At 37.8% G+C, this 23884-nt stretch overlaps 1 protein-coding gene across 21 annotated transcripts in view; it reads right to left on the bottom strand.

Annotated features, from left to right (window-relative positions):
* Window positions 1-23884, bottom strand: part of scrib (scribble planar cell polarity protein) — a 141919-nt gene that overhangs the window by 19129 nt on the left and 98906 nt on the right. For 11 of the 21 annotated variants that reach the window (XM_056461931.1, XM_056461920.1, XM_056461926.1 and 8 more), the window contains 20 exons: window positions 20502-20591; window positions 19907-19984; window positions 19484-19813; window positions 16948-17028; window positions 13435-13680; window positions 10840-10950; window positions 10536-10712; window positions 9398-9514; window positions 9096-9284; window positions 8876-8995; window positions 8732-8788; window positions 8230-8286; window positions 7908-7988; window positions 4144-4527; window positions 3350-3421; window positions 3100-3147; window positions 2241-2288; window positions 1373-1489; window positions 655-765; window positions 279-329 (listed from right to left, as the gene is read on the bottom strand). In XM_056461931.1, the coding sequence (XP_056317906.1) occupies window positions 279-329; window positions 655-765; window positions 1373-1489; window positions 2241-2288; window positions 3100-3147; window positions 3350-3421; window positions 4144-4527; window positions 7908-7988; window positions 8230-8286; window positions 8732-8788; window positions 8876-8995; window positions 9096-9284; window positions 9398-9514; window positions 10536-10712; window positions 10840-10950; window positions 13435-13680; window positions 16948-17028; window positions 19484-19813; window positions 19907-19984; window positions 20502-20591 (2565 nt within the window). The remainder of the gene's footprint in view (window positions 1-278; window positions 330-654; window positions 766-1372; window positions 1490-2240; window positions 2289-3099; window positions 3148-3349; window positions 3422-4143; window positions 4528-7907; window positions 7989-8229; window positions 8287-8731; window positions 8789-8875; window positions 8996-9095; window positions 9285-9397; window positions 9515-10535; window positions 10713-10839; window positions 10951-13434; window positions 13681-16947; window positions 17029-19483; window positions 19814-19906; window positions 19985-20501; window positions 20592-23884) is intronic. The other 10 variants (XM_056461928.1, XM_056461934.1, XM_056461923.1 and 7 more) reach the window with 7 other exon arrangements.

Raw genomic sequence — 23884 nt, 5'->3', positions numbered from 1 at the left:
AAAGAAGTTTTGCTATAACTGACATTTCTAGACCTCTGACACTGATCAAAAATCCACTTTGGACCTTTAAATTGAGACTTTGAGAACACCTGGTCTAAACCTTGAACTGCAAACTTTGTTATGATCAGTCAACTCCGACAGGCCAAAATCTAGCAATGATGCATCCAGATAGAAAATAAGGGGAAAAACCTGGTAGTGCACAAGTCATGTAGTGTATTCTATGTTTAAATTAACACTTTAAAATTTTAGATCCCAAAGGATGTGAATATAAGACATACCTCAGGTGATGGCTGTTTTGCACTGACATTGTTCCGTGGAGAATAAAGATCCTATAAATAAGAAAAAAAAGATGATTTAGTAAAGATGCATTTTATACACACACAAAAATTACATTCACAAGACCTGAGTTGGACAAACTTTACACACTGCAAAGGAGTAACAACATCAAACATCAAGTGACAGACAAATGATGCACATCAGTGTCCATGGGAGATGAGCTCCTGGATTCGACACCACCATACAGGTGACTCATGCACAACGACAGCAAACAAGCTCCCAAAGGAACAAACGTTCAACAGGACTTCCCAAACAGGAAATATGGATGACGGGGGGAAACCACGACATGCTCACATCCTGGAGGAGCCTTTGTCCTACCTGAGGGGGTTCCAGTACTGCCAGGGAGTGTGGCACAGCAGCGAAGGCCTTATAAACCTGCTTGATATTGATAGGGTATTCCTCATGTGTGTCAGGGGATGGGGCACGAGGCTGTACGAGGGGTCGGGGAGGGATTGAGGACGGAGGGGTGGAGAAACAGACAGAGGACAAAAAGGATGGAACAGCCAATGAGAGACAGAGCAGCAAAGGCAGAACACAGGAGGAAAATGCAGGGCTCGAGCGCATGCAGCCCAGTCGTCTCGTGTCAATGGAAAGATGGAGGGAGAGGAGAGAGAGTGAGTGTATGAGGTGGTCTGTGGGTATGGTGACTGGGGCGAACGACTCTGGACGATATCTGGGTTTACACTGGTATCCTGAGATAATGTAAGTGTAAACCTTGCTGTGCAAACAATGTGGTTTATGTGATTAGGGAAAGGGGGAAAAAATCCAAAAGAGGTGTCTTGATAGAAAACAGGCACAATGTTACTTGCAGTGATTGAAAAGTTGATATGTTTTGGTTTTTCTGAACAACCCGTTTCTTTGATCTGGCTCATGGTGCGATTTGTAAGGCTTTAACTGGCATGGCGCTCATCACACCACCTTGGATAATATATACATCTATATATTCGGAGAAAACAAAACAACAGCATTCTGTTGCCTGGTAACGGAGGATGAAAGGGGAGCCTCATAGGGTTCAGACGGTGGTGAGGGATCTTACAGAGTTGATGGGAGACAGGCCATGCTGGAAAGGGTTTGGACTGCTGTGGCCATCCTGACTGGCTGGAGACACAGCGGGTCGGACCCGAGAGAGAGGCTGGATGGCACCAGGTTTAGTCTAGAAGGAGAGAGAAATTCATCAACAATAACAATTTAGCAATAGCCTATTTTACCGAAATTACATTTATTAGTGGTGTAACTGATCACGGTTGATTCAGTTTTTACACTTTCTCATTTAGTTACAAACAGTTAAATAACACAGAAGAACTGGGAGAACAGTTTATAGTTCAGATATAAACCCTAATGTTTATAGTAAAGATTAAAATCACAGTTTAATGGAACTTGATGCTGGTGAATGTTGTAGCAATTACATTGTTTAACCAATGGGTGGTGACAACCAACAAAAAATGATGTCAGTGAATAGGTTTTGAAAAATGACGCACCTGTAATCAAACATGAAGTGTTATGTGTGAATTGTTGAATCATTATTTGAAAATAAATATGATCTGTTGTATAAGATGTTAGATTTCTATATTTAGCAATAGCATTATCAGCAACATTAGCAAAGAAGATTTTTCATCTTGGATATTTTGCTTTTTTTCAGATGGTTCTTTCTTGATTTTTATTTTTATTAAGATTACAGGTTCTAAGTTTTGTTTGTTAAAACAATGGTTTTTGCAGTAATGTTTTTATAAATGTAAAGGTTTTGGTAAAATGGAAAGCAAATGACTTTTGTCTCCATTTTTTGCTGAATCGAAAAATGGTCCAATCCATGACTCAAAGATTCAGATTTGTGATCTGTTACACCACTAACATCAATATTATCAATTATGTTTTTACTCTAGTTTTCTAAACTTTTAGACACTCACTGATGCATTATCCTTGGTGTTTGCATTTGAAGGGAAATGAATGTTTGACTGAAACACAAAAAACAAAAACATGAAGATGAAGATGTAACAATTGGAGAAAAAAGGAAAATGTTTTTACACAGGATTTGCAGTAAAGTAGCTGTACAATTGAGCTCAATTCATTACATCATATACTATACATTGCTGTTCAAAAGGGTCATTAAGGTTTCTTTTCCCAATGAATGACACTTTAATTCAGCAAGGACGTATTAAATTGACCCAAATTGACAAAGACTGTCCATTTGGTTGAGGTTTTTCTTCTATTTTCAGAATTGATCAATTACAAACATTGAATAACACAATTGTTATAAACAGTATTAATTAAATAGTTTTTTCTAGAGCACCAAATCAGCATATTAGTATGATTTCTGTGTCATGTAACACTAAAGACTGAAAATTTTACTTTGGTATTAGACAACTAACACATTTTTTTAAACTTTAAACTTAAAAGTTATAACAATATTTTGTTATAACAGATAACATGACAGAATACTGTTATATTTTTTTGTTATAAAAGTTATAACAGAACAGAATATTGTGTTAACAGATTTTTCAGTAGTATTTTATCACCCCAGATATTTTATCGGTACGTTATACTTCTTATTTTCAATCAACTTGTTTCCAAGTGCATGGTGTTAATTAAAGCTGTAGTTACAAGCTCAACTTCTTGGTTCCGTGTAAGCGCTAAAGGGTCAAGCATTTCACTGCTTCAGAGCTTGAAAAGCAGGACATGCTTATTAACACACAGGCCCGTACAACATTTCTTGCAATGTCTAAGCAAAGCCAAGAGCAGCTAGTGCAGGCTATTCAGCCCACTTACATATCGAACCTCTCTTCCAAGCATCGCAGAGGAAGATTTGTGAGACTGCTGAGAAATATGAAAATGTTGATCGCCATCAGTCACAATACTACCTTGATGGAGACGCAAACAAGCCTTTTGAACATGCAAAAGACCAGCATAAATCTGCACACCCTTCCTCATGAAAAATGTGTGAAAGCCAAATAAAATACATGAGAAATTAAAAGGGCCAACAATGAAGATGAAGGACTCTCTGTGAACAAGTACTGACCTGTGAGTTGTGTGGAGAGTGCGCAGCATCTCGGACAGGACTGTCAATCCTGAAAGGCTCAGATGGTGAAGCCTGCAATACAGGTAAACAAATATGATCACAAACTGAAGAAAGAAACTGCTTGTGCTCTGTGATATTCCTCACAAAGGAAAATGAGGTCTGTCATTTCCAAAAAGCAGTTAGAAGCAGTTCATCTTGATTTGACAATAATATTATTATTATTATCTTTTTTATTGTAGTTGACAAATGTGTTCTACTGCATGCCACACATCATTTATAACAAACACTATTGCCATGAAAACTGCATTTTTCCACAGAGTGTCTAGAACATGTCATGCTATGGAAACATTTTAAACATCTCTTCAAAACCCATAGTGCTTTATGTTTCTCTATATGTTTGGTGGTCTGTTATTTAAGGTGCAAGGTCACCCCCCCCTTGATCCTTTTTGTTTAGCACCTGTTCATTTCACATTCAAAGCATTCTCAGTTTCTTTGGGAAGGTTCAGATGCTTTAAGACCACAGAGTTACGCACATTACAGTAATTTTCTGCTCCATTTTCAGCTTCACCCATTATCTAAACATAGCAAATGTGTATATATAGAATATATATTTCTGTCAAACAATTCTCCAACCCAATGATATTTTCAAAAGACACCCTAATGGAGATCCCCGTACAATTCATTGGATGGCATTTGCAATTGAGATGGCATGCTAACTCTAAATAGGCTACTGATGACACACCATGCTTGAGCATAAAACACAGTCAGAACAAACACTCTCCAAGGCTGCTTGCCTTGCTGTACAACCAGGGCTGCAGCTGCCCATGTCTGCCGTAACCCACAGGTGGCCCTGATAAAATTCGCTCTTCTGGTGGGCAGCCTTTGCCCTTACGGTTAGCCACAAGGAATGGGTTTTCACTAAAGCACATTGGTTGGGAGTCCACAAGACATTCCTCCTCCTCCTGAGCCAATCCTAGATCTGGGACGAGGTCCCGTGTGTCAGATTGGGGCTGTTTTGAAGCCGCTGAACTTGCGGCTGGGCAGATTGGAGATGAAGGGAGGGCAACAGGTTCTACATGGTACACAGAAGCATGGACTTTCTCAAAACCGAGGGGGTCTACAGTGCCAGCCGGCATGGCAGCCTCCATTTTGGCAAATGTGGCAAAGGAGGGAGAAAACTGATGAATGAGAGAAAGAGAGAACAGAATGTGATCGATGGAGACAAAAGGGAGAAGAAAACAGACTAATGAAAGAACAAATAATGAGAGAGAAAAATAAAAACGGCATAAAAATCACAGCACATTAAATATGAAAGAAAAGCGACTACGAGTGAAACAGATGGGATTAGCATCGCAACCATGCTAAACTCACAAAAATTTACGGTCAGGCCAATTCAGATGAGTTAAGAGCTAAATACAGCTATCCCATCATCCTGAGAAATCTCACAGCAGACAGTCAACCAACCCTAGAGAACATTTGCACTAATGAGCTGTGCATGCTTTAATAAAGACTTTAGACTTGATATGGCCTGTGACAGATTGATTCATTCAATTCAATAAAAATAAAAAAAGCTGGTATTCTGTTTTAGTGCCGTGTTTTTACTAAGCATACATTATAGTTATAGACCTATATATTTACATTACTTCTCCACATTTATCCTTTACTGAAACCTGTTTGATAGTTCTAGTTGTTAACAATAATAAAATTCTTTTAGCATTGTTACCATTACCACATTTGCCAATGTAAGTAGGCCTACATGATATAAAAATCTCTTTCAGCATCTTGAACGCTTGCTTTAGGAGCTGAATAAAGCCTAAAAATCACAAGCTAACAGAAACCATAATTAGTTCTTATCTGCACTATTAAAACACTAGAGAGAGCCCTAACTACCATATACACTCATTTATGTAACTGTTATTACCATTAGGTAAGAAATACGGTTTTCACAAAGGAAAAAATACAAATGGTTCCACAGACAGCGGCAGTTAGCACAACGTGATGCTTAAGCTGTGGCATACAACTAATGGCCTCATACTGATAAAAAACTACATTGAGCGTCTCTTGTGCAGATTAAAGACTCATCTATAAATAGCCGTGACTAAACTGTTCTTCATATACCACAAATCACACGAGGCAGAAATCTGTGCTCTAGTGTTTCCCTATCTAAGAGCAGTCCACCCCCTCTCCATTCCTCACTTCACTTTACTAACAGCTGCTACTGCTATGTAGGTTAATCATTCCCAGAAAACAGACTCAGGCTAAAAATGCTCACAAAGAGACAATATTATTAATATCTCAAGGACAAAAATACCCAAGTAAATAATTCATTAAACAAACAAAACTCAGATTACATATTTTACTTACAGATTACATACAGAGACCCTTACTATAGTAATTTTTAATGCCTTTAAATGATTTAAAGTTCTTATTTGTATACAGTAGTTAGCATTATAACATTTACTGACTCAAGTGAACGTAGAACAAGACAAATTTCAAATAAAATGAACCAATGCTCACATAAAAATTAAACAGAAAAAAAATTAAATCAGAAAATGAGTAAAAATGAGAGCTGAAAAATGACAGAAAGCCGTATGAAAGTTTCAGAGTAACATCCGCGTTAAACTCACAGTAAGATGACAGGAGCAGATTCCTAGCGGCTCGACTCCAGATAACTTAACTGTCAAAATCTTCAGAGGGTTCCTTCATCCTCAAATGCCACACCCACCGTGAAAGTGTTCAGCCAATCAGCTCACAGCATACATTTTAAAATAACTTGAGTGACTGTCAGCTGTCAGCCGCCACCTCCCCCTCCCTCCATCTCAAGCACCAGCAAATAGTGTGTATTTTGTCAGAGGTATTGCTGGAATGGCCAGCAGCTGGACAGCTTCACCTTTGGCACTACTACTAAAATGTAAAGCTTGACCTGATAATGTTTCAGAAGATCAGTAGCATTTGATCAGACCACTCCCATACTTACCATTCAAAAGGCAGTAAAGAAATACATCTAGCAAGGGCTTGCCCAGGTAAATAAGAGCAGTGACCTGTCAGTTTGCACAGTTTCAGATCATACAATGCATGCGTTATGAATGGGTCTACATCGATCATTCATGCCATTGAGAAGCCAATCAAATGCACATTTATAAGGAAGCTTCTGTTAGGAATATCTCACACTTGGCATCAAACACTAGTAGACCCTCACAGACGAAAAACTAGACATCGTACACAAAACAATTAAAGGATCACACACCACACCAGAGCTGGGCCAATAAACAATATTATATTGAATTGCAATAAAAATTATGTCAATAACAATGATGAGCTCTGAACATTTTTACTCTGTATTGATCTAAGAGCCAATCACACAGCTGAAATGTGCAACAATGAGAATCTAAAAATGTGTTGATATTAGCGATGTATCAAATTTTTAGCCACCAAAAATTTTGGCCAAAAATATGTTATGCCATTAAATGGATCCTCTCATATTAGTGGCTCCAGTCATTGTTGGGGTACTGTTCTAAAAGTGGAAGCATTAACAACTGATATCAAAATGTATATTTTTATCATTCAATATTGATAAAATTGCATTTTTGCCATATCGCCCAGTCAGATTTTCAAATTCTTCTGGACACAACCTCACAGAAACAAGCCTCATTATTGGGAGGTGCATGATCAATGGCGCAAACATGGATAGGGTTGCAGAGGGTTTTTGTAGCCGTAGATATGCATATGTGGATGCCACATTTGACTGCTCCAAAGTGAACATGACAAACAGTTCCTGTCAATCAGATATCGAGCTAGATAACACAATTGTTTTTAGTATGAAGTTTAGGATAGTTTTCTATATAATATTAGTCAACTTGGTACAAAAAAAAAAAACATTATGATAACCTCAGACTGGATAGAATCATAGTGTGAAGCTTAAAGGTCCAGTGAAGTGCTTTGAAAAATTAAATTTTTTTATTTGATGTTTGACAAACTCAACTGAAACCTGAAGACAGGGCGGGACATAGCTCCTCCCCTTTATAAAAAACAAAACAAAACAGCCAATAGCATTTTGTTTATCACAGCTCTGACAGTGGTTGAGCTCAAGCACGTCATATGAAAAGAAAACGAAAAGAGGGCCGGACACATCGGACATTGTAGAGCATTTGATGGGTCAGACAATTTGATGTTAAAAAAAAAAGTAATTAAAAAAAAAAAAAAAAAAAAACTTTTACCCATTAATGCAGAAGCGCCAAACTGCAAGCTTTGGATGTTTCTATAAGGTTTATATGTTATAAATGCCAGTGTTGTCACTGTTTTGAAGCAGACCAGATAAAAGATTTCCTTTAAGGCTAACAAAATGATACTAATATTTAAAAAACATTATTTTGATTTCACGGGACCTTAAAATCATCAATCGACCTTAGCCATCATATACATGCCATTTCTGTGAAACCTGTCAGCTCAAAGTCCCCAAAATCTGCAGTCTGTAGTCTCTGGTTTAGACTCCAAACTGCCAAAAATCGGAGCAAAATTCAAGCGGTTATAACACACGATTTTACATGAAGATACTTACTCTATTAACTTTCTGTAGACTAGTTGTAGGCAGAGCCGCCAATGTCTTGTAGTCCAGTTTCAGTGGTCCAGTGCTCAAACTCTGTAGACAGAGGGTCAGAACATTGGACATTGTTAGTACACTGAGAGATCTCGGTTCACTAAGAAGGACAATCTTATTTGGACTTTCATTAAGCTCTGAGTATGAGGACACTGGATCTTTGATGAGCTTCTAGTGCTTTGAGGTTCAGATATAACTCATTTGCTCATAATAATGGTGAAGGTTGGTTCCATGTTTCGCTCCCACTGCAGGCCATAAACACAGGGAGGGCATAAGGCCTCACCTCAGTTTCCTCCTCCAGCAAGCGAGTTGCCTCCTCACGCTCCAAGCGCATGCGCTCCTTTACCGAAAGAGGGAGGGTGAGGAGGGGGTGTGGGAAATGAAGTTTACCCAATCATACACACAATTGTCCCACACAAATATGGGCACACACACACACACACACATTCCGATGGTATTCATCGCACAGATGAGGATGAGGTTTAGGTGATGAAGAGCCAAGAATGAAAAATAAAACCAAGGGACCATGAAAAGATGAGGATATGTTTAAAGAATGGAATGAAGCAGAAATGAGATGGATGTTTGGAATGACCAGCACCCGTAATCATTCAGAGGGATTTGAGGGAAAAGAGGGGCACAAGATAAGAGAAAAGGGGAAAGAAAGGGACAGATCCACAAATATTAGTTAAAGGAGAGATTTGGAAGTGGTTGTCATTTTAATAACAATTTGTTATTATTATAATAATCTGTTATAACACAGGTGTTCACAGGAGGGAACCACTTACCACTTTTTCCATCTCCTCTCGTTCCCACTGGGACGTCTCTCTTACCATTTCTACCTCCTGCAGGAAAGGTCAGACAGATAGATGTTATTTTTCCATCTACGCTTCTGCTGTTTCTGCTCCGTGTGATGACGGAAAGCTGCTCACCTTCTGCATGATGTCAATCTCTTCTGGACTCAGGTCTCTGTCTACTGATGAGATGCTTTCCATACTGTTTTTACGAACAATACCTGCCGCAAACGGGTTCGCAATAACACCAGGAGATGCCTGGAAGTATTAAAACAAACACAATTTGTATTACATTACATTATATACACATACAAATTATATAAGTCACAAAAGACCAGATCTGCTCTGATGTATTTACCTCTATGGTTGAAGCACTTCTTGGGTCAAAGCCATCACAAATAAGCATGACCAGGGAATCTCCAGAAGCACGCAAGACCCTCACTGCTTCGGTATGTGTCATACCCAGCAGACTGTTGTTGCCCACCTCAAGAATACGCATACCCACCCGCAGTCGGCCATCTCGTGCAGCAGCACCATTGGAGCTCACCTACAAAAACACATAAGCACGTTTAGGACTTAACATGCATAGAGAATGACTTAAGCAGATCAGCACATCTGTTGTTATCAAAATCTGCTGCTTTCCACCATGGTTTAGGTTACCTTGGAAATGAAGATGCCCTCATCTGTGGGGTCAAAAGGGTTTCCTGCATGACCTTTAGCTCCGCCTCTAATGCTTATGCCCAGCTTTTCTCCAGGTTGCTTGTGAATGACAATCTCCTAAAATGACAAAGAGTGTGTCTTAGAGCAGTGGTTCTCAAATGGTCATTGTGCCGCAAACCCATGTATCCCCTCCTTAAACATTTACACTTCACCTAACGTAAACGTGAAAGAATAAAATTAATACTGATGAATAAACATTACCTAGCAGTCACAAATCTAGCTTTTGTTGATATAACACATTTAGTAAAGTGGTATGAGCCACCGCAGTTGTTTAAAATAAGTTGCATGCTGGGAATATCAGCATTAAGTGTATATACAAGTATATTTTGCATATGTTGGAGACATTTTATTTTGTAACAAATACCAAAAAGTTTGTGTTGATGTTAGTCTACTTTTATTTGTTATTTTAAATAAACACGAGTAGCTTGATTTTCACGTGAAACTGTATTTTATAAAGTGTATACATTTATATTTTTACCTGGAAAGCTGGTTCACAGTCTAAACTAATGTTAAATGATACATACAAAGCTTCCTTGTGTTTTCAGGGCTCTGTCATGAGCTCAATGTCAATGGAAATTTGTTAAAACCAACGGGGGGCGTGACGTTTACAAAAAAAAATCAAGTAGCTTTATCTTCAGTGGTGTCTGCTTTGAAACACCGTGCTCATGAAAGAGGACTTTGTGTGCATGTCTTTGCATGGCATGTTCTCGTCACCAGTGATACCATTTGCATTTTACAGATTTCTGCCATTCCCTCAATTGAAATTTAACTAAAGCCTCACATCCTGCAAATGAACAAACTGCGACACATCCCGTCTGAAACAACCTTTAGGACAACATGTTTTTCTCATGCACATAAACAAAGCTTTTACACATCTTTCAAAGCAAACAAACAAACAAACAAAAAAAAAGCTTCAGCAACCCACTTGTGGGTCACGACCCGCCAGTTGTGAAACACTGGTTTAGAACATATTGAATGTTATTGGGTGTCTGGGAGCTAAGAGAACAGCTTTGCCCTTAAGAAACCAAATTACCACAAACATCCACGCAGTAGGCTAATAATCAGTGTGTGTATATACCTGCATGCCAGGGGGCGAGGGATCTCTGCGCACAAGCATACGGATCTCCTGTTTGTTGGAAAGCAAGGCTCTAACAGCCTCCTGATGTGTGGCATGACGCAGGTCGATGCTGTTCACCTCCAAGATACGATCGCCCACGCGAAGTCCACTCTGAGAGGCCAGGCCATTGGGGATGACCTATTCATAAACACAGGTCAGAAATCAATTCATCTGATACAAGCTTCTCTGAACAAATCATGACATTAACAAGCCTGCACCATAGTACATACTTGTTCCTCATGAATAAAAATAAAGTTGACTTCACCTTTGAGATGAACACCCCAGGCTCATTAATTCCAAATGGATGGCTGGCATGGTCGCTGCCCCCCACAATGCTCAAACCCAGGGGTCCACCTGCTTTGATCAGCGTCACTTCCTGTGATAGGAAATTTAGTTGCACTGAGTAGTTCTGATAAATGCAGTGCTAAATAATTTGTGGATGTAATCAATAAAAATAAAAAGACAGCATTACAAAAGTCTGTGGTTCCTGGGATGTTATGTATTTATTAATGAAAAGGGTTTCTTATTCTCACCAAGGATACATATAAAATGTTACAAATTAAAATAACTATTGTATCTTAGTATAGATTTCAAAATGAAATTGTTTTTGAAACTATAACCTTCATCACTAGCATTTTGATTTAGTTCTCAGGATTAATTACTTATTCAATGGTGAACATGGTTCTTTTTAAAAGTGCTTTTTAATTTAACCTTTAGATGTTGGTAATTATTTTTGTGATATAGTACTTTTTCCAGGAGTCCTTGAGGAACCAAGTTGAAAAAAAGATTAAATATTTGAAATACAAATCTTTTGTCATTTTAAACTGGATTCAAAAGGAAAACAGACTTTGTAAATGCATCCTTACTGAAAATAACAATGTCATTTAAACAAACAAGTACAGACTCCAAACTTTTGAATGGTAATGTGAGTGCTCAGTTATTTCTGGTGGAGAAGTGTCTTCTAGGGAAGTCTACACTACACAACTTTATCAATTGGGCACCAATAAAAACATTAAAGAGCCCATATTATGGGTTTTTGAAAATGCCCTTTCATGTAGTGTGTAACATAGCTCTAAGTGAAGTGAAATATCCAGCTAAGGCTTAAATCTGTAAGTGTACAGTGTTTAAAACTATTGATTCATCTATAAAGGAGTCGACTCATAGTGCTTCAAACGAGTCGTCTTGATAACGAGTCATTAGGTGTTTCGCGATGACGCAGCTACGAAACACAAGTAGTTGCACGCGCAAACCCGGGAGATTTGAAACCTGCAGCCCCGCCCACTAAGACAGAAAAAAAGCCCCACACACACAAACACACACACACACACAGAGACACAAGTGGAATGAAGTCAGGCTGTGCAGATGGATACTATCGACAGCCTACCCAAAGATGAAAGCTCAGCATTATAACATTCTGGAAACTACATGCTTACAAAGAAGACTTCATCGGTTTGTAAAAGGAAGGATCAGTAAAGACTGTCAGAACAAGGATCAGTGGATCATGAATCAGTTTCTTCCCCCATTTCACCAGTGTAAGTACGTGCGATTAAAACTGTTGCCTCGTTTACTCTAGTTTGCAAATGATGTATTTAGTTGTGTTTTGTTACTTGTAACCGCGTGTACTGTATCAGGTTATCTCTATATTCTCGTATCGCGTGTAAAGCCACGTTGAAAACACGACGCGTGCCGCTTTGTTTACGGATCGTCAGCTGTTCCTACACACATGTAACGGTCAAGTTTCAAAATATTTTAGCTCAGGTTAAAAATTGCACCCAGCAAGCTGAACTGGCACGAACGGTGAGGGTTGTGTGTGTGTGTTGCGTGTGTGTGTTGCGCAGGGCCGGTTCAGCAAGCTGAACTGCCGCTCTAGGTTAAAGACGATCACCTCGCCCTCAACCCGAAAGTGAAAACAAAAGTGACCCGTTAGCAAAGTGAGGACGTGGGGTGTCGCAGATATAACTCAGGATGCGGGTGGTGAGGGAGGTGTCGCGGACGTCTCCCTCTCTATTGGTGCTGTGTCTTCCAAGGAGGAGGAGGAGGTGTTTGTGTGTGCGTCTGTGTGAAAAGAGCAGGTAGAGGGTGACGTGCTCCTCGCCAGTTCTTGGAGTTTTTGCTCAATAAAATAGTTTGTCGTCTGTTTTTTTAAGTGCATCGTCTGTATTTACATTCACCCACTGGCAGCCAAAATCCACACCTTACACTATAAAGCGTGTATGCACTGTGACTACTTTTATATTGTTGATTACGTGCTGGGCATTTCACTCTCTCGCGCTGAAGGCTGTCAGTTTCGACCAATCGCAGCAGGCTGTCATCAGTCCAATCAGCGCAGATTAGCTTCGCGCTGAGGAGGGGTTTGGGAACAAATGAATCGCTGAACGATTCATACGGGAGTCGCTGGGATAATTAGGTAAAAATAAATACAGATTATAAGACCATGAAAGTGTTTTTTGACCTTGCATGCATATTAGACTGTTGTTGGAGACCCTTACAACCTAAACATGACCCTATTTCATGTATAATATGGGCTCTTTAAAGGGAATCAAAATGCAGAAGCAAAAGTACATTTCAAAATCACAATCCTAATGCAATGAATATACTATGCAATGATCATACCGTGCACCATTTTCTCTGTGGGATGAGGCATTAAAACAGCAAAATTAAGCTGTGACATGAGATTAAACTATAACAAACAGTACTAATCAATTTAAAAATTGTATATTAGTGCTCTAAAACACTGACATAAAAAATCTCAAGGAATGCACACAAACAAATTTTATAGTCACATTTCCAGAGCCAACTTTCTTCAAACATCACCACTTTATATAGTTTGTTTTAATAAAGCAACTACTTTTGCTCTCACCTCAATAGGGTACTCATCTTCCATGGGGCAGTTGAGATGGTTTCCAAGGTGCTCGTCTCCACCATCCTCTTGTTCAGGGGAGTCAGATGGCTCTGGAGGAGGGGGCGAATGTGGTCGGGTTCGAGGGGACGCACCCCCTACACTGCTCTGTTCCCGATCCACCACCAGGGTGATGGTGGGGGAGGTGCCGGTAAGCAGCGCTACTGCCTGGTCATGCCTGGCCTCTGTCATGTCTACACCATTGATCTGGAGCGACAGCCAAACACCAGAGGGTCAGAGACCACCAAAAAGCCCAGAGTGGGCAGAAAAAAAGTTGTGCTGTCTGTCTCAGTGGGTCTTTCAGTGCTGTATGTATCTTTTCAGTTAGATGGGTTTTTACAAGAACATTAGAGTATAGAGAAAGAGGTTCTACGGGATTGATTTGGATCATGTGATAGCCAGAGCTGAGACCTCTCATGCAATCAGAGGCTAACAGGGAAAAGCCATATCCACTTCACTTATTAAAAACATGGGTTTAAAGTGAAAAGCATGCATCAAACCCATATGCTGAGACACATCTGAACAGGAAAGTGGGAAGAGAGAGAAGGGAATGTGCAATAGGAGGAAGAAAAGGCACTGGAGATGCTTTGATTAGCAAGATCACGAAGTGTGTTAAATCAAGTTATAAGAGCAGCCTTATGAAAATACTGTACTACAGTTTAGCTTGTCATACTGAAATGCATTCCAGATATTGCTCATACAATATATTTGTTAAGAGAACCTTTTACAGACCAAATCTTAGCCTAATCTAAGATAAACTACACATATAACTGTTAGTCGATGTGTTAGATGTGTTACGCACTTTGAAAGTCTGATTACATCTTTTTAAAATGTCATGTAAACACTTTTAAAACACAGTCTGATTGAAAATGGCACCAGTCTGTTTTTTGGAAAGCCAGACTAACAGTTCTGAATAATGTAATTTAACAGTTCTGTATAATGTAAAGCCTGTAGATAGCCTTAAGAATGTAGGCCTGCTCTAAAAGTCAGAGGTGGCATGACGCAGCCACTACAGATATTTCATATACATGATAGTCATCAATATCTGAATGGACAGACACTGCTATGGTTTAATTATATGCTTACTGTTTATGGTAAAGTACTAACACATTTATAATCACACTGACTATTGATTAAACAGGGGCTATACAAACAGTAGAAACCAGAATTCATTAACTGCAAACGGCAACTTGTCTGCATTGTGTACTTCTTTGTAATTCCTTATGTCTGCTGAGTACTTTTTGTGTGTCACAGTACAAACATAAATCATTCTACAGGTTTTACTGAAACAACTCCGCTGTTACTTATATTGGCATTACAGTGATTAACTAAATAATTTATGCCAAATATGCCAAAAGGGTGATTTTGAGAATGTGGAAAACTGAATATGTACCCACATTTGTTATATGGGATAGAGATCTTGTAAACATGCTTGCTTTGGAGAGGTTGAGATATAATCAATAATCATAAATTTGAGATAAAACACAGGGACAGATATTAGAACATCTTAATGCACTGGAAGAACCAATGACCCCCTGTACATAGTAATTAAACATAGTAATTAAAAATTGAGTGTAATTGATATACACTATTTACATCTATAATGGTTTTATTAATGTGCCCACACTATTATTTGAAAATAAAATTATAGTCAGCATAATGAATTTTGCTGGTAATACAAGAACAACGTTACTTATAATTACAATTATTTATGCATTACTTGGTCAGGCAAATTATGTTTTGCTTTTATGTGCATTTGTCCATCTGTGTTCTGTTATAGGTTAGTATTTATGTATTGTATTTTATATGTATTATTATTGTTTTGCTCTTTTTTTCTCTCTTTTGCTGTAGTTCTATAAAATGCATTTATAAAAAAATTAATGTGTGTGTATGTATATGTATACATATGTATATATATACATATATATATATATATATATATATATATATATATATATATATATATATATATATATATATATATTATTTTTTTTTTTTTAATTAATTAATTAATTTTTTAATTTAACATACAGCCCCTTCCTGACCTTTTATCATGATCATGAATTTTTTTACACTTGTAAATTTAGTCAATTTTACTTAAAGCATTAATATAATGCAACTCTGTGATGACTTGTACTGCTTCTTTTATCCTGACTTGAAAGATGCTTTAAATAAAGGCGTCTGCTGAACAAGGAAATGTAAAAATCCTATTCATGTCTGGAGGTGGAAGCTGTTCTCCACATTTTTGCAAAACCTTCAGAAATTAACATTTCCTCTCTGCCAATAACAAGGATGTTTCCTGACCTGTCCTGCTTTTGACTTCTGGTTACTTTGTTTAGCAGTAGTAGTTCCACCATGGGGACACATACAGAGGTCAGCACTGACCATTCAGTACCGCCGCTTACCACAAGGTGACAGAGTGCCGGCTGCTATGGTAATACATGCAGATACCATGACAGCAGGCCCACAGAACAAGTCAGAACCTCCCATCACCACACCCAACACCAAGCAGGCAAGAAATGTGTTAGTGAAAACCCATGCAAGGATAGAGGGAGAAGTGGCAAAATCTCCAAATAAAGGGGGGCTCAAGGGAGACAAAACAGTTGAGATAATAAGAGTCATAATGCTGAGCACAAGCAAGGTTATCAGGAGAGAAGTGCACAATCACACACTGACATCATTATTGGTGAGAGGCAGAAAAGATATGGTGCAACAGAAAACACTGCTAAAACTAACTCTGACTAACTAAAACCATACAGTGAGCTGGATTTTAATAACTGAAAGACAGTGTTTAAGACGATTTAAAGGGGTAATGACCTGGAAAACCAATTCACTTTTATCTTTTGGCATATAAGTTTTATGTTTTGGGATTTAAACATGATGATCACATCAGTTAATTTATGACAGCTAATGGGTCATCATACTTTCATATGTTTTTATAAAGCATACTAAAGCTTAATGATCAAATCCAGATTTGGTGATCACAAGATCCAAAAAGCCATGAATTCTGAAGTAAAATCTGGGCATCTTGACATGCCACATTTGCTGTGGACAGAAATGAGATTTAAGATCTGTGTAAATTAGGCATCAGATGGCTTCAGATGGATGGAAAACAGCACTTAACATTTATAAAAACCCTTTATTGAAGCAGTGTTTAAATCTTGAAATGCCCTGTTAACCTTTAACATTTTGTAAAGATAACAACAGCCTCAAAAATATCCTAACATTTCATTTTCTGTTTAAAGGAACAAATTCAAACAGGTTTTTAAATGTCATGAAAGCAGGTAAGGCTGAATGTTTTTCGCTGACGCTAGAATATTTTGAAAAATATTTTTCAATGGAGTGCTCACTATCACCCATTTTGAGAAAAGTGCTGGCACTTTCAGAACACATGGCTTGAATTACAACCTTTTTAATTCCTATTTTTAAGCCTCTGAACTCTATAGAGAGAGAAAGATAGATGGACAGACTCACTGATATGACCCTGTCTCCCACTTGCAGAATGTTGTCTCTGTGAGCTGCTCCTCCTTCAGCAATACGAGAGATGAAGATGCCCTGAATAAAGCAAGAGAACAGTAATCTCAACTTTGATAAGTAATATATATTTTTCACCAAAGCTCTATTTATCGGATCAAAAGTGTAATGGTAAAAATCTTCTTAATGAAATATCATAGTGTTGCTTAATTTGTTTGTGTTTAAGCAATGAAACGTTGTGTTCTGGGTTACATCAATGAACAGAAAGTTCCAAGAACAGAACTTTTCTGAAATATAATTTTTTTTGCAACATTATAAATGTTAATAGCGTCATATTTGATCAATTCAAGACTCTTGAACAAACTTTGGAACAGTAATGTATGTTCACTTCAAGATCCTTCACAAAGTACTCAAAATATCCTATTAAAGACACAGATCACCCAAAAATAAAAATTCTGTCATAATTCACTAACCCTTCACTTGTCACAAACCTGATTGCTTGTTTTCTGTAGAATCCTGATGATATTTTGAAAATTGTTGGAAACAAGTACCCACAGACTTCTATAGCACTTGTTTTTCCTAATATGGATGTCAATGTCTACCGATTTACAACATTCTTCAAAATATCTTCTTTTCTTCCATGAAGTAACTCAAAGTTTTGGCACCATATGAAATTAAGTAAATAGTGAATACATTTTCTCTCATTTTACATTCAACTTTCAAAAACCCTATTTATTGAGATTTGTGAAATTTGTATAATTCATCAAAACAGTAAAAACAGGCAGTTCTCTAGTAGTAATACAATGCTAACATCACTTGCAGTGCTAAATTTCAGCTTGTGACTAGAGATCAGTGCTCCTGTACAGCTGTTAAGAGCCAGTCAGTACACTGGTGAAACATGTTTCAATGTCACAGGTCTTTAAAGCAGAAAATACCCTGCTGATCTCAGCTTAAAATTACCTGCTTTGCTTATAGCACAGCATTACATAGGCAAGTTTACACTATGTAATACAAATACAAAGTTTTTTTTTTTATTAAAATTTATTCCTGACACCACTTAATTCAAAGACAACTTTGATGATAGTTTAAAAGATACACTGATAAACTGACCAACTTCTATCAGTGCACTCACAGTATGTTCTCTAGAAGTGTGATCTGAACATTTCATGCTGAGGACTCAAAGCAACAAACAGACCAGCAGACAAGGCAGTCAGATCTACTTGTTAGAAAAAGCGAGCGCAAATGTCAAGCAGAAGGACAAAAACAAGACTTACAATTACTCAGCACAGAGCGCGTGCATGTGCTAATGTGTGAGTGTGTCCCCTTTGTGAAAGCGCTACAAAAATGTGGCTGTCAGGGTGTCAGAAGATAGAGGGCAGTGTGATGCGTGTTTGCAGCAGTGATCCAAAAATACTTCAGCCCCTGCCATCTATCGGCCCTATCAGGTGTCAGTCCCTGTAATTCTAATCATTTCAGCCGCGGTCAGCCATGCTAGCGATGATGAGGATTTCCATTCAGAGGCTTAGGCGTTCAGCATGTAAAGGCGAGTTGAGAGTTTGTCTAAAATGAAAATAAATAATAAATAAATCTAAAATGATCTTTCCCAGATTACTTCTTATATGATTATTATTTAACAACGTTAAATATCTTTTAGGGCTGTACGATATTGAAAAAGTCTAACGTTGCGATATTTTGATATTCTGGGATATACATTGCAATATGAATACAAATACACCAGATGACTTGAATATCTCTATTCAGAAAGAATTGATCATTTTAGATTGATTTGGATGAGTCTGTAGGTGAACGGAACTGCATATATTCTAATTAACAATCTATGAATGCAATAAAAAACAAAAAACAGATACAATTGAAATAAACAGTGATTTGCCATTTTCCGAGTCTAACAGTATTCAGGTACAAGATAATAAAAACATTACAATCAAATTTATAGTTATCAAAGTTACAAATGGTAGAATTTCTTACCCCTGAATGTTTTATAGGCCTCAAAACATATACAAATGGAAAATTATAATACAAAATTAAAATTGCAAATCCTGCGATGTGACTATTGTGAATGATCACATTCCGATATCGATGCTGAAACAATATATTGTGCAGCTTTAATATCTTTTTTGAATAACCAAAAAGTGTCATAACTACAAACTATGATTTGGAGAATTACATGACTGATTAAAGCATTTAAAAATGTAGAAATTGGTCAAAATGCTTAAAAATGAATAGATAAATTCAAAAACATATCTGAAAATGTTCAAATGTAAATTACAGATTAAAAAGCTAACAGGAAATCAAAGCTGTGAATTCTAAGTGCAAATGTAAAATTTGTGAAAATTGGCAGTTTTGATTTGAAGGTGAATCTAAACATGTTGACAGAGTGGATGGTGTCCTGAGCTTCGTAAACAAACATAGAGATAAAGAAAAACTGCAAAACCTGACACCAAAGAAATGAACACACCATTAAATATTCACTACAGGGCAAGTCACAAGTATATCTGCAAGAGCATCTTTTGTTTACCGTGTCTCCGACTCTGTACAGCGTTGAGCCTTTCCCTCCAGCAATGCTGAAGCCTAAGCCTTTATCATTGCGGATCAGACAAGTGGCTAGTCGCTGCGCGGGTCCAGTGCTAACAGCAGGAGAGTCAGGGTCTAGGAGGAAAGGTAGCCCACTGGAGCGTCTCTCCCGGGGGAAATAATCATCTTCTGGCCGCAGAGGTGTGGTGGTGATGGCGTTCTCTGGTTCCACCATGCGCTCCCGCAGAACAGTCATGACCACGGCTGCTCCTGAATTGCGCAAAGCTTCGACAGCTGTATGATGCTCTGCTCCGTGCAGGTCTACTCCGTTCACCTGAGAGCAGATGAACACAAAGACAGAATACTCTTTAATTGACCGCATCTGTAAGGGGAAACTCAAAGGAGACAAATCCTCACAGATGTTTACCTCGAGAAGTTTGTCTCCAACTTTGACACCAGCACGAGCCGCAGGGCCTTCTTCTGACACCCTAGAGATGAAAATACCCTGAAAAGGACAAGCAGTACATCAATAAAAACCGAAAACACACACATTTAAGCACAAGTTTACACATTGAAAGGACTAGTTTTCTTAGCAACATTAACAATCTGTCAACATCTGTGATTTCAGGTGTCTGTTGTTGATGTTTTTTTTACTATATCTGGGTGCTGCAGAGATTTTATGCTCTGTAAGTGTGCATCGTGTACTGGCATGTAAACAGTTATTAAACTTTTTTCTTACTGGAGTAAAACAATACATCACATTTGTAATTAACATTCACACACCATGTTAGGAAGATCATTTACTGTAATTTACGTAATAATGTAGGTGATGAGACATTTTGATGGATTTAAAAACCCTAGGAAACTGGATTGGAATTAGTCGTGTAAAAAAAAAAAAACTGGTTTGGCAGATTTGGCCAACATTAAATTAGCAAGATTAAAATATTTGTAATGCATTTTCCAGCAATGACTCCAAGGAAAACTCGTCCTGAATGAACTTCTGATAGCTCATGGAAACTTACCTCATCGTCACCTTTATAGGGAGTAGATCCCTTCCCTCCTGCTATGCTGATGCCTAATCCACCAGTCTGCCTCAGGATGCTCAAGGTCAGCTACAGATGAACAAAACCATCAGAAATTCATAGACGTGCATAATAAAAAAACAGCACATCACACAAGTGGTTTGCTAGAATGTTCATGGTTTGACTCAAACAAAAAATAACAAAAACATGAAGTTTTCATGCAGTGCATGCATGTTTAGAGAGGGAATATCTCTAATATAAACAAGAACACATCCATGTTCAAACAGATCAAATATATTGTCCCAACCAGCAGCCTTCTTTCCTTGATATACATGTATTACATGTAGCGTATTACATCTAGCATTCGTTTACATATGAAATAGCTCAGATTAATGGATCACTGTATGGTCAAACTATGCACTAGCTATTTGCACATTTTTTAAAAAACATTAATATAAACTAAAGACAAAACAAGCACAACAACCCTATAGTTAAGACTGCCAGAATTCTTGTCTGAATGAAAACATTTTAAACACTGTAAATATGACTTTATTTCACTATATCTTCCACATCAGGGTGCACATTTACAGTGCAGAAAGTATTTATAGCGCTTCATTTTACCCACAATTTTTTATGTTACAGCCTTATTTCAAAATTAATGAAATTCCTTTATTTCCTCAAAATTCTACACACAATACCCCATAATGACAATGTGAAAAAAGATTTTTTGAAATTGTTGCAAATTTATTAAAAATAAAAAACCTGAAAAATCACATGTACATAAGTATTCACAGCCTTTGCTCAATACTTTGTTGATGCACCTTTGACAGCAATGTACCTCAAGTCTTTTTGAATATGATGCCACAAGCTTGGCACACCTGTCTTTGGGAATGTTCGCCCATTTCTCTTTGCAGTACCTCTCAAGCTCTATCATTTTGGATGGGAAACGACGATGTACGGCCATTTTCAGATCTCTTCAGAGATGTTCAATAGGATTTAGTCCAGGGGCTCTGGCTGGGCCACTCGGGGACATTCACAGAGTTGTTGTGAACCACTCCATTGATATTTTGGCGGTGTGCTTTGGGTCATTGTCCAGCTGGAAGATGAACCGTCGCCCCAGTCTGAGGTTAAGAGCACTCTAAAGCAGGTTTTCATTCAGGATGTCTCTGTACATTGCTGCATTCATCTTTCCCTCTATTCTGACTAGTCTTCCAGTTCCTGCTGCTGAAAAATATCCCCACAGCATGATGCTGCCACCACCATGCTTTACTATAGGGATGGTATTAGCCTGGTGATGAGCAGTGCCTGGTTTTCTCCAAGCGCCTGGCATTCACTACAAAGAGTTCAATTTCAGTCTCATCAGACCATTTGTTTCAAATGCCTTTTGACAAATTCCAGGTGGGCTGCTATGTGCCCTATACCAAGGAGTAGCTTCCGTCTGGCCACACTACCACACAGGACTGATAGGTGGATTGCTGCACAGATGGTTGTCCAGCGTTCAACTCAGATGGTTGAACGCTGGAGCTCAGACAGAGTGACTATCGGGTTAATGATCACCTCCCTGACATAGGCCCTTCTCCCCTGATCACTCAGCTTAGATGGCTGGCCCAGGCTCTAGGAAGAGCTCAGAGTCCTGGTGGTTCCAAACATCTTCCACTTCTGGCTGATGGAGGCCACTGTGCTCAATGGAACTTTCAAAGCAACAGAAATTTTTTTGTAACCTTCCCCAGCCTTGTGCCTCGAGACAATCCTGTCTCGGAGCTCTAGAAACAATTCCTTTGTCTTCATGCTTGGTTTGTGCTTTGACATGCCTTGTCAACCCTTATTTTTGATAAATTAGCAACATTTTCAAAAAATCTTTTTTTTCACAGTGTCATTATGGGGTATTGTGTGTAGAATTTTGAGGAAATAAATGAATTTAATCCATTTTGGAAAAAGGCTGTAACATAAAAAATGTGGAAATAGTGAAGCGCTATGAATACTTTCCGGAGGCACTGTACTTCGGGCAATGCGACATCATTGACTCGAATGGCAACTCATTGTGCTGCTCATAGTAAACAGGCAGCCTGACCTGATACAGGAGAGAAGATATAGCCGAACAAAGTAGTTTTTACATAAAAAAGTGTTCTTAGAGCTTCATTTTTATTACAGATGAGTCACTGAAGCCACATTAAATGTTTTCACATTGTTTTTAATCCTTTTCTGGACTTTAAATGGCTCAAGACCATTGCAGTCTATGGAGGACAAGAGAGCTCATTTAGATTTCATCTAAAGTATCTTAATGAAAAAAACAGCTAGCTAAGATGAACGAATATTTCAGAGAATTGAAATACATAAGGGTTAGTAATTAATAACATAAATGTAATTTTTGGGAGAACTAACCTCTTAAAACCTGAATAGGCTATAAAACCATAATAATGACTAAACATCACAAGTAGACAATAACATTATAAGCCTAATGTGACTACAGATGAGTCACCACATTTTTAAAATATATTTTAAAGTTCTCATTCACACCAAAACCACACCCATTTATTTGACTACAGTGAAGTAAAATGGCAATATGTTATAATTTTATTACAATTTAAATAACCTAATACATCTTAAAATATACTTAAATACTGTAATTTTAAAAAAGTTTTTTAAAAAGTTAACCAGTTTACACATCCTTTTAGAATAATGCATACATATATAGTACTGTATATAAATTAAGAACATCACACTGCAGCAAAATGAGGTTGATCCAAGAGTCACTCGAAGACATTTGTCATTTGCACATTAAAAATAATCTACTTCATTGCTAAATTTGCTACTTTGTATACATTTTATCATCAAATAGTCAAAAGTATTCAAGGAGAGGAGGCCAGTGTTTCTGGGACACAAAGATCTGTTTGATAAATGCAGATTGTACACAGAACACATGCAGTTTGAACAACCCCTGTCTCAAAACTTGTGCTCATTCAAGTTTTGTTGAGTAATGCAAAAGGCTCCACATCTAGTTCAAATCTAATTGTCAATCAACACAGTACTGTAACCAATTGAAAGCTTGAAAAGTAATGCTAAAGGCAATTTTAATTGAGTGCTCTGTGCTCTTTTTAAAAGTAATTTACAGATTTGACAGCGCATAAGCTATTGATTAAAGCTTTGTAGTGGAAAAAAAGGCTACATATCTAGTTTAAATCGAATTACCAAAAAAACTGTAACAGATGCAAAGCTGAACCTCATTTTATTTATCACAATCACTTCATGAGACAACAGAATCATGAAAAACGTTTATGAATTAAACAAAACTATTTGAAGACAATTTTCAAAACAGCAAGAAATTGTATTGACTGATTAAGTGATGACAAACGTCACTGGTAAACCCTAGAGTCAGAAAATGA

Source organism: Danio aesculapii, chromosome 7 (genome assembly GCF_903798145.1).
Source record: "Danio aesculapii chromosome 7, fDanAes4.1, whole genome shotgun sequence".
In the NCBI taxonomy this organism is placed as follows: domain Eukaryota; kingdom Metazoa; phylum Chordata; class Actinopteri; order Cypriniformes; family Danionidae; genus Danio; species Danio aesculapii.
Note: the sequence above shows the minus strand (reverse complement) of the source record. Positions and strands in the feature narration are given on the sequence as shown.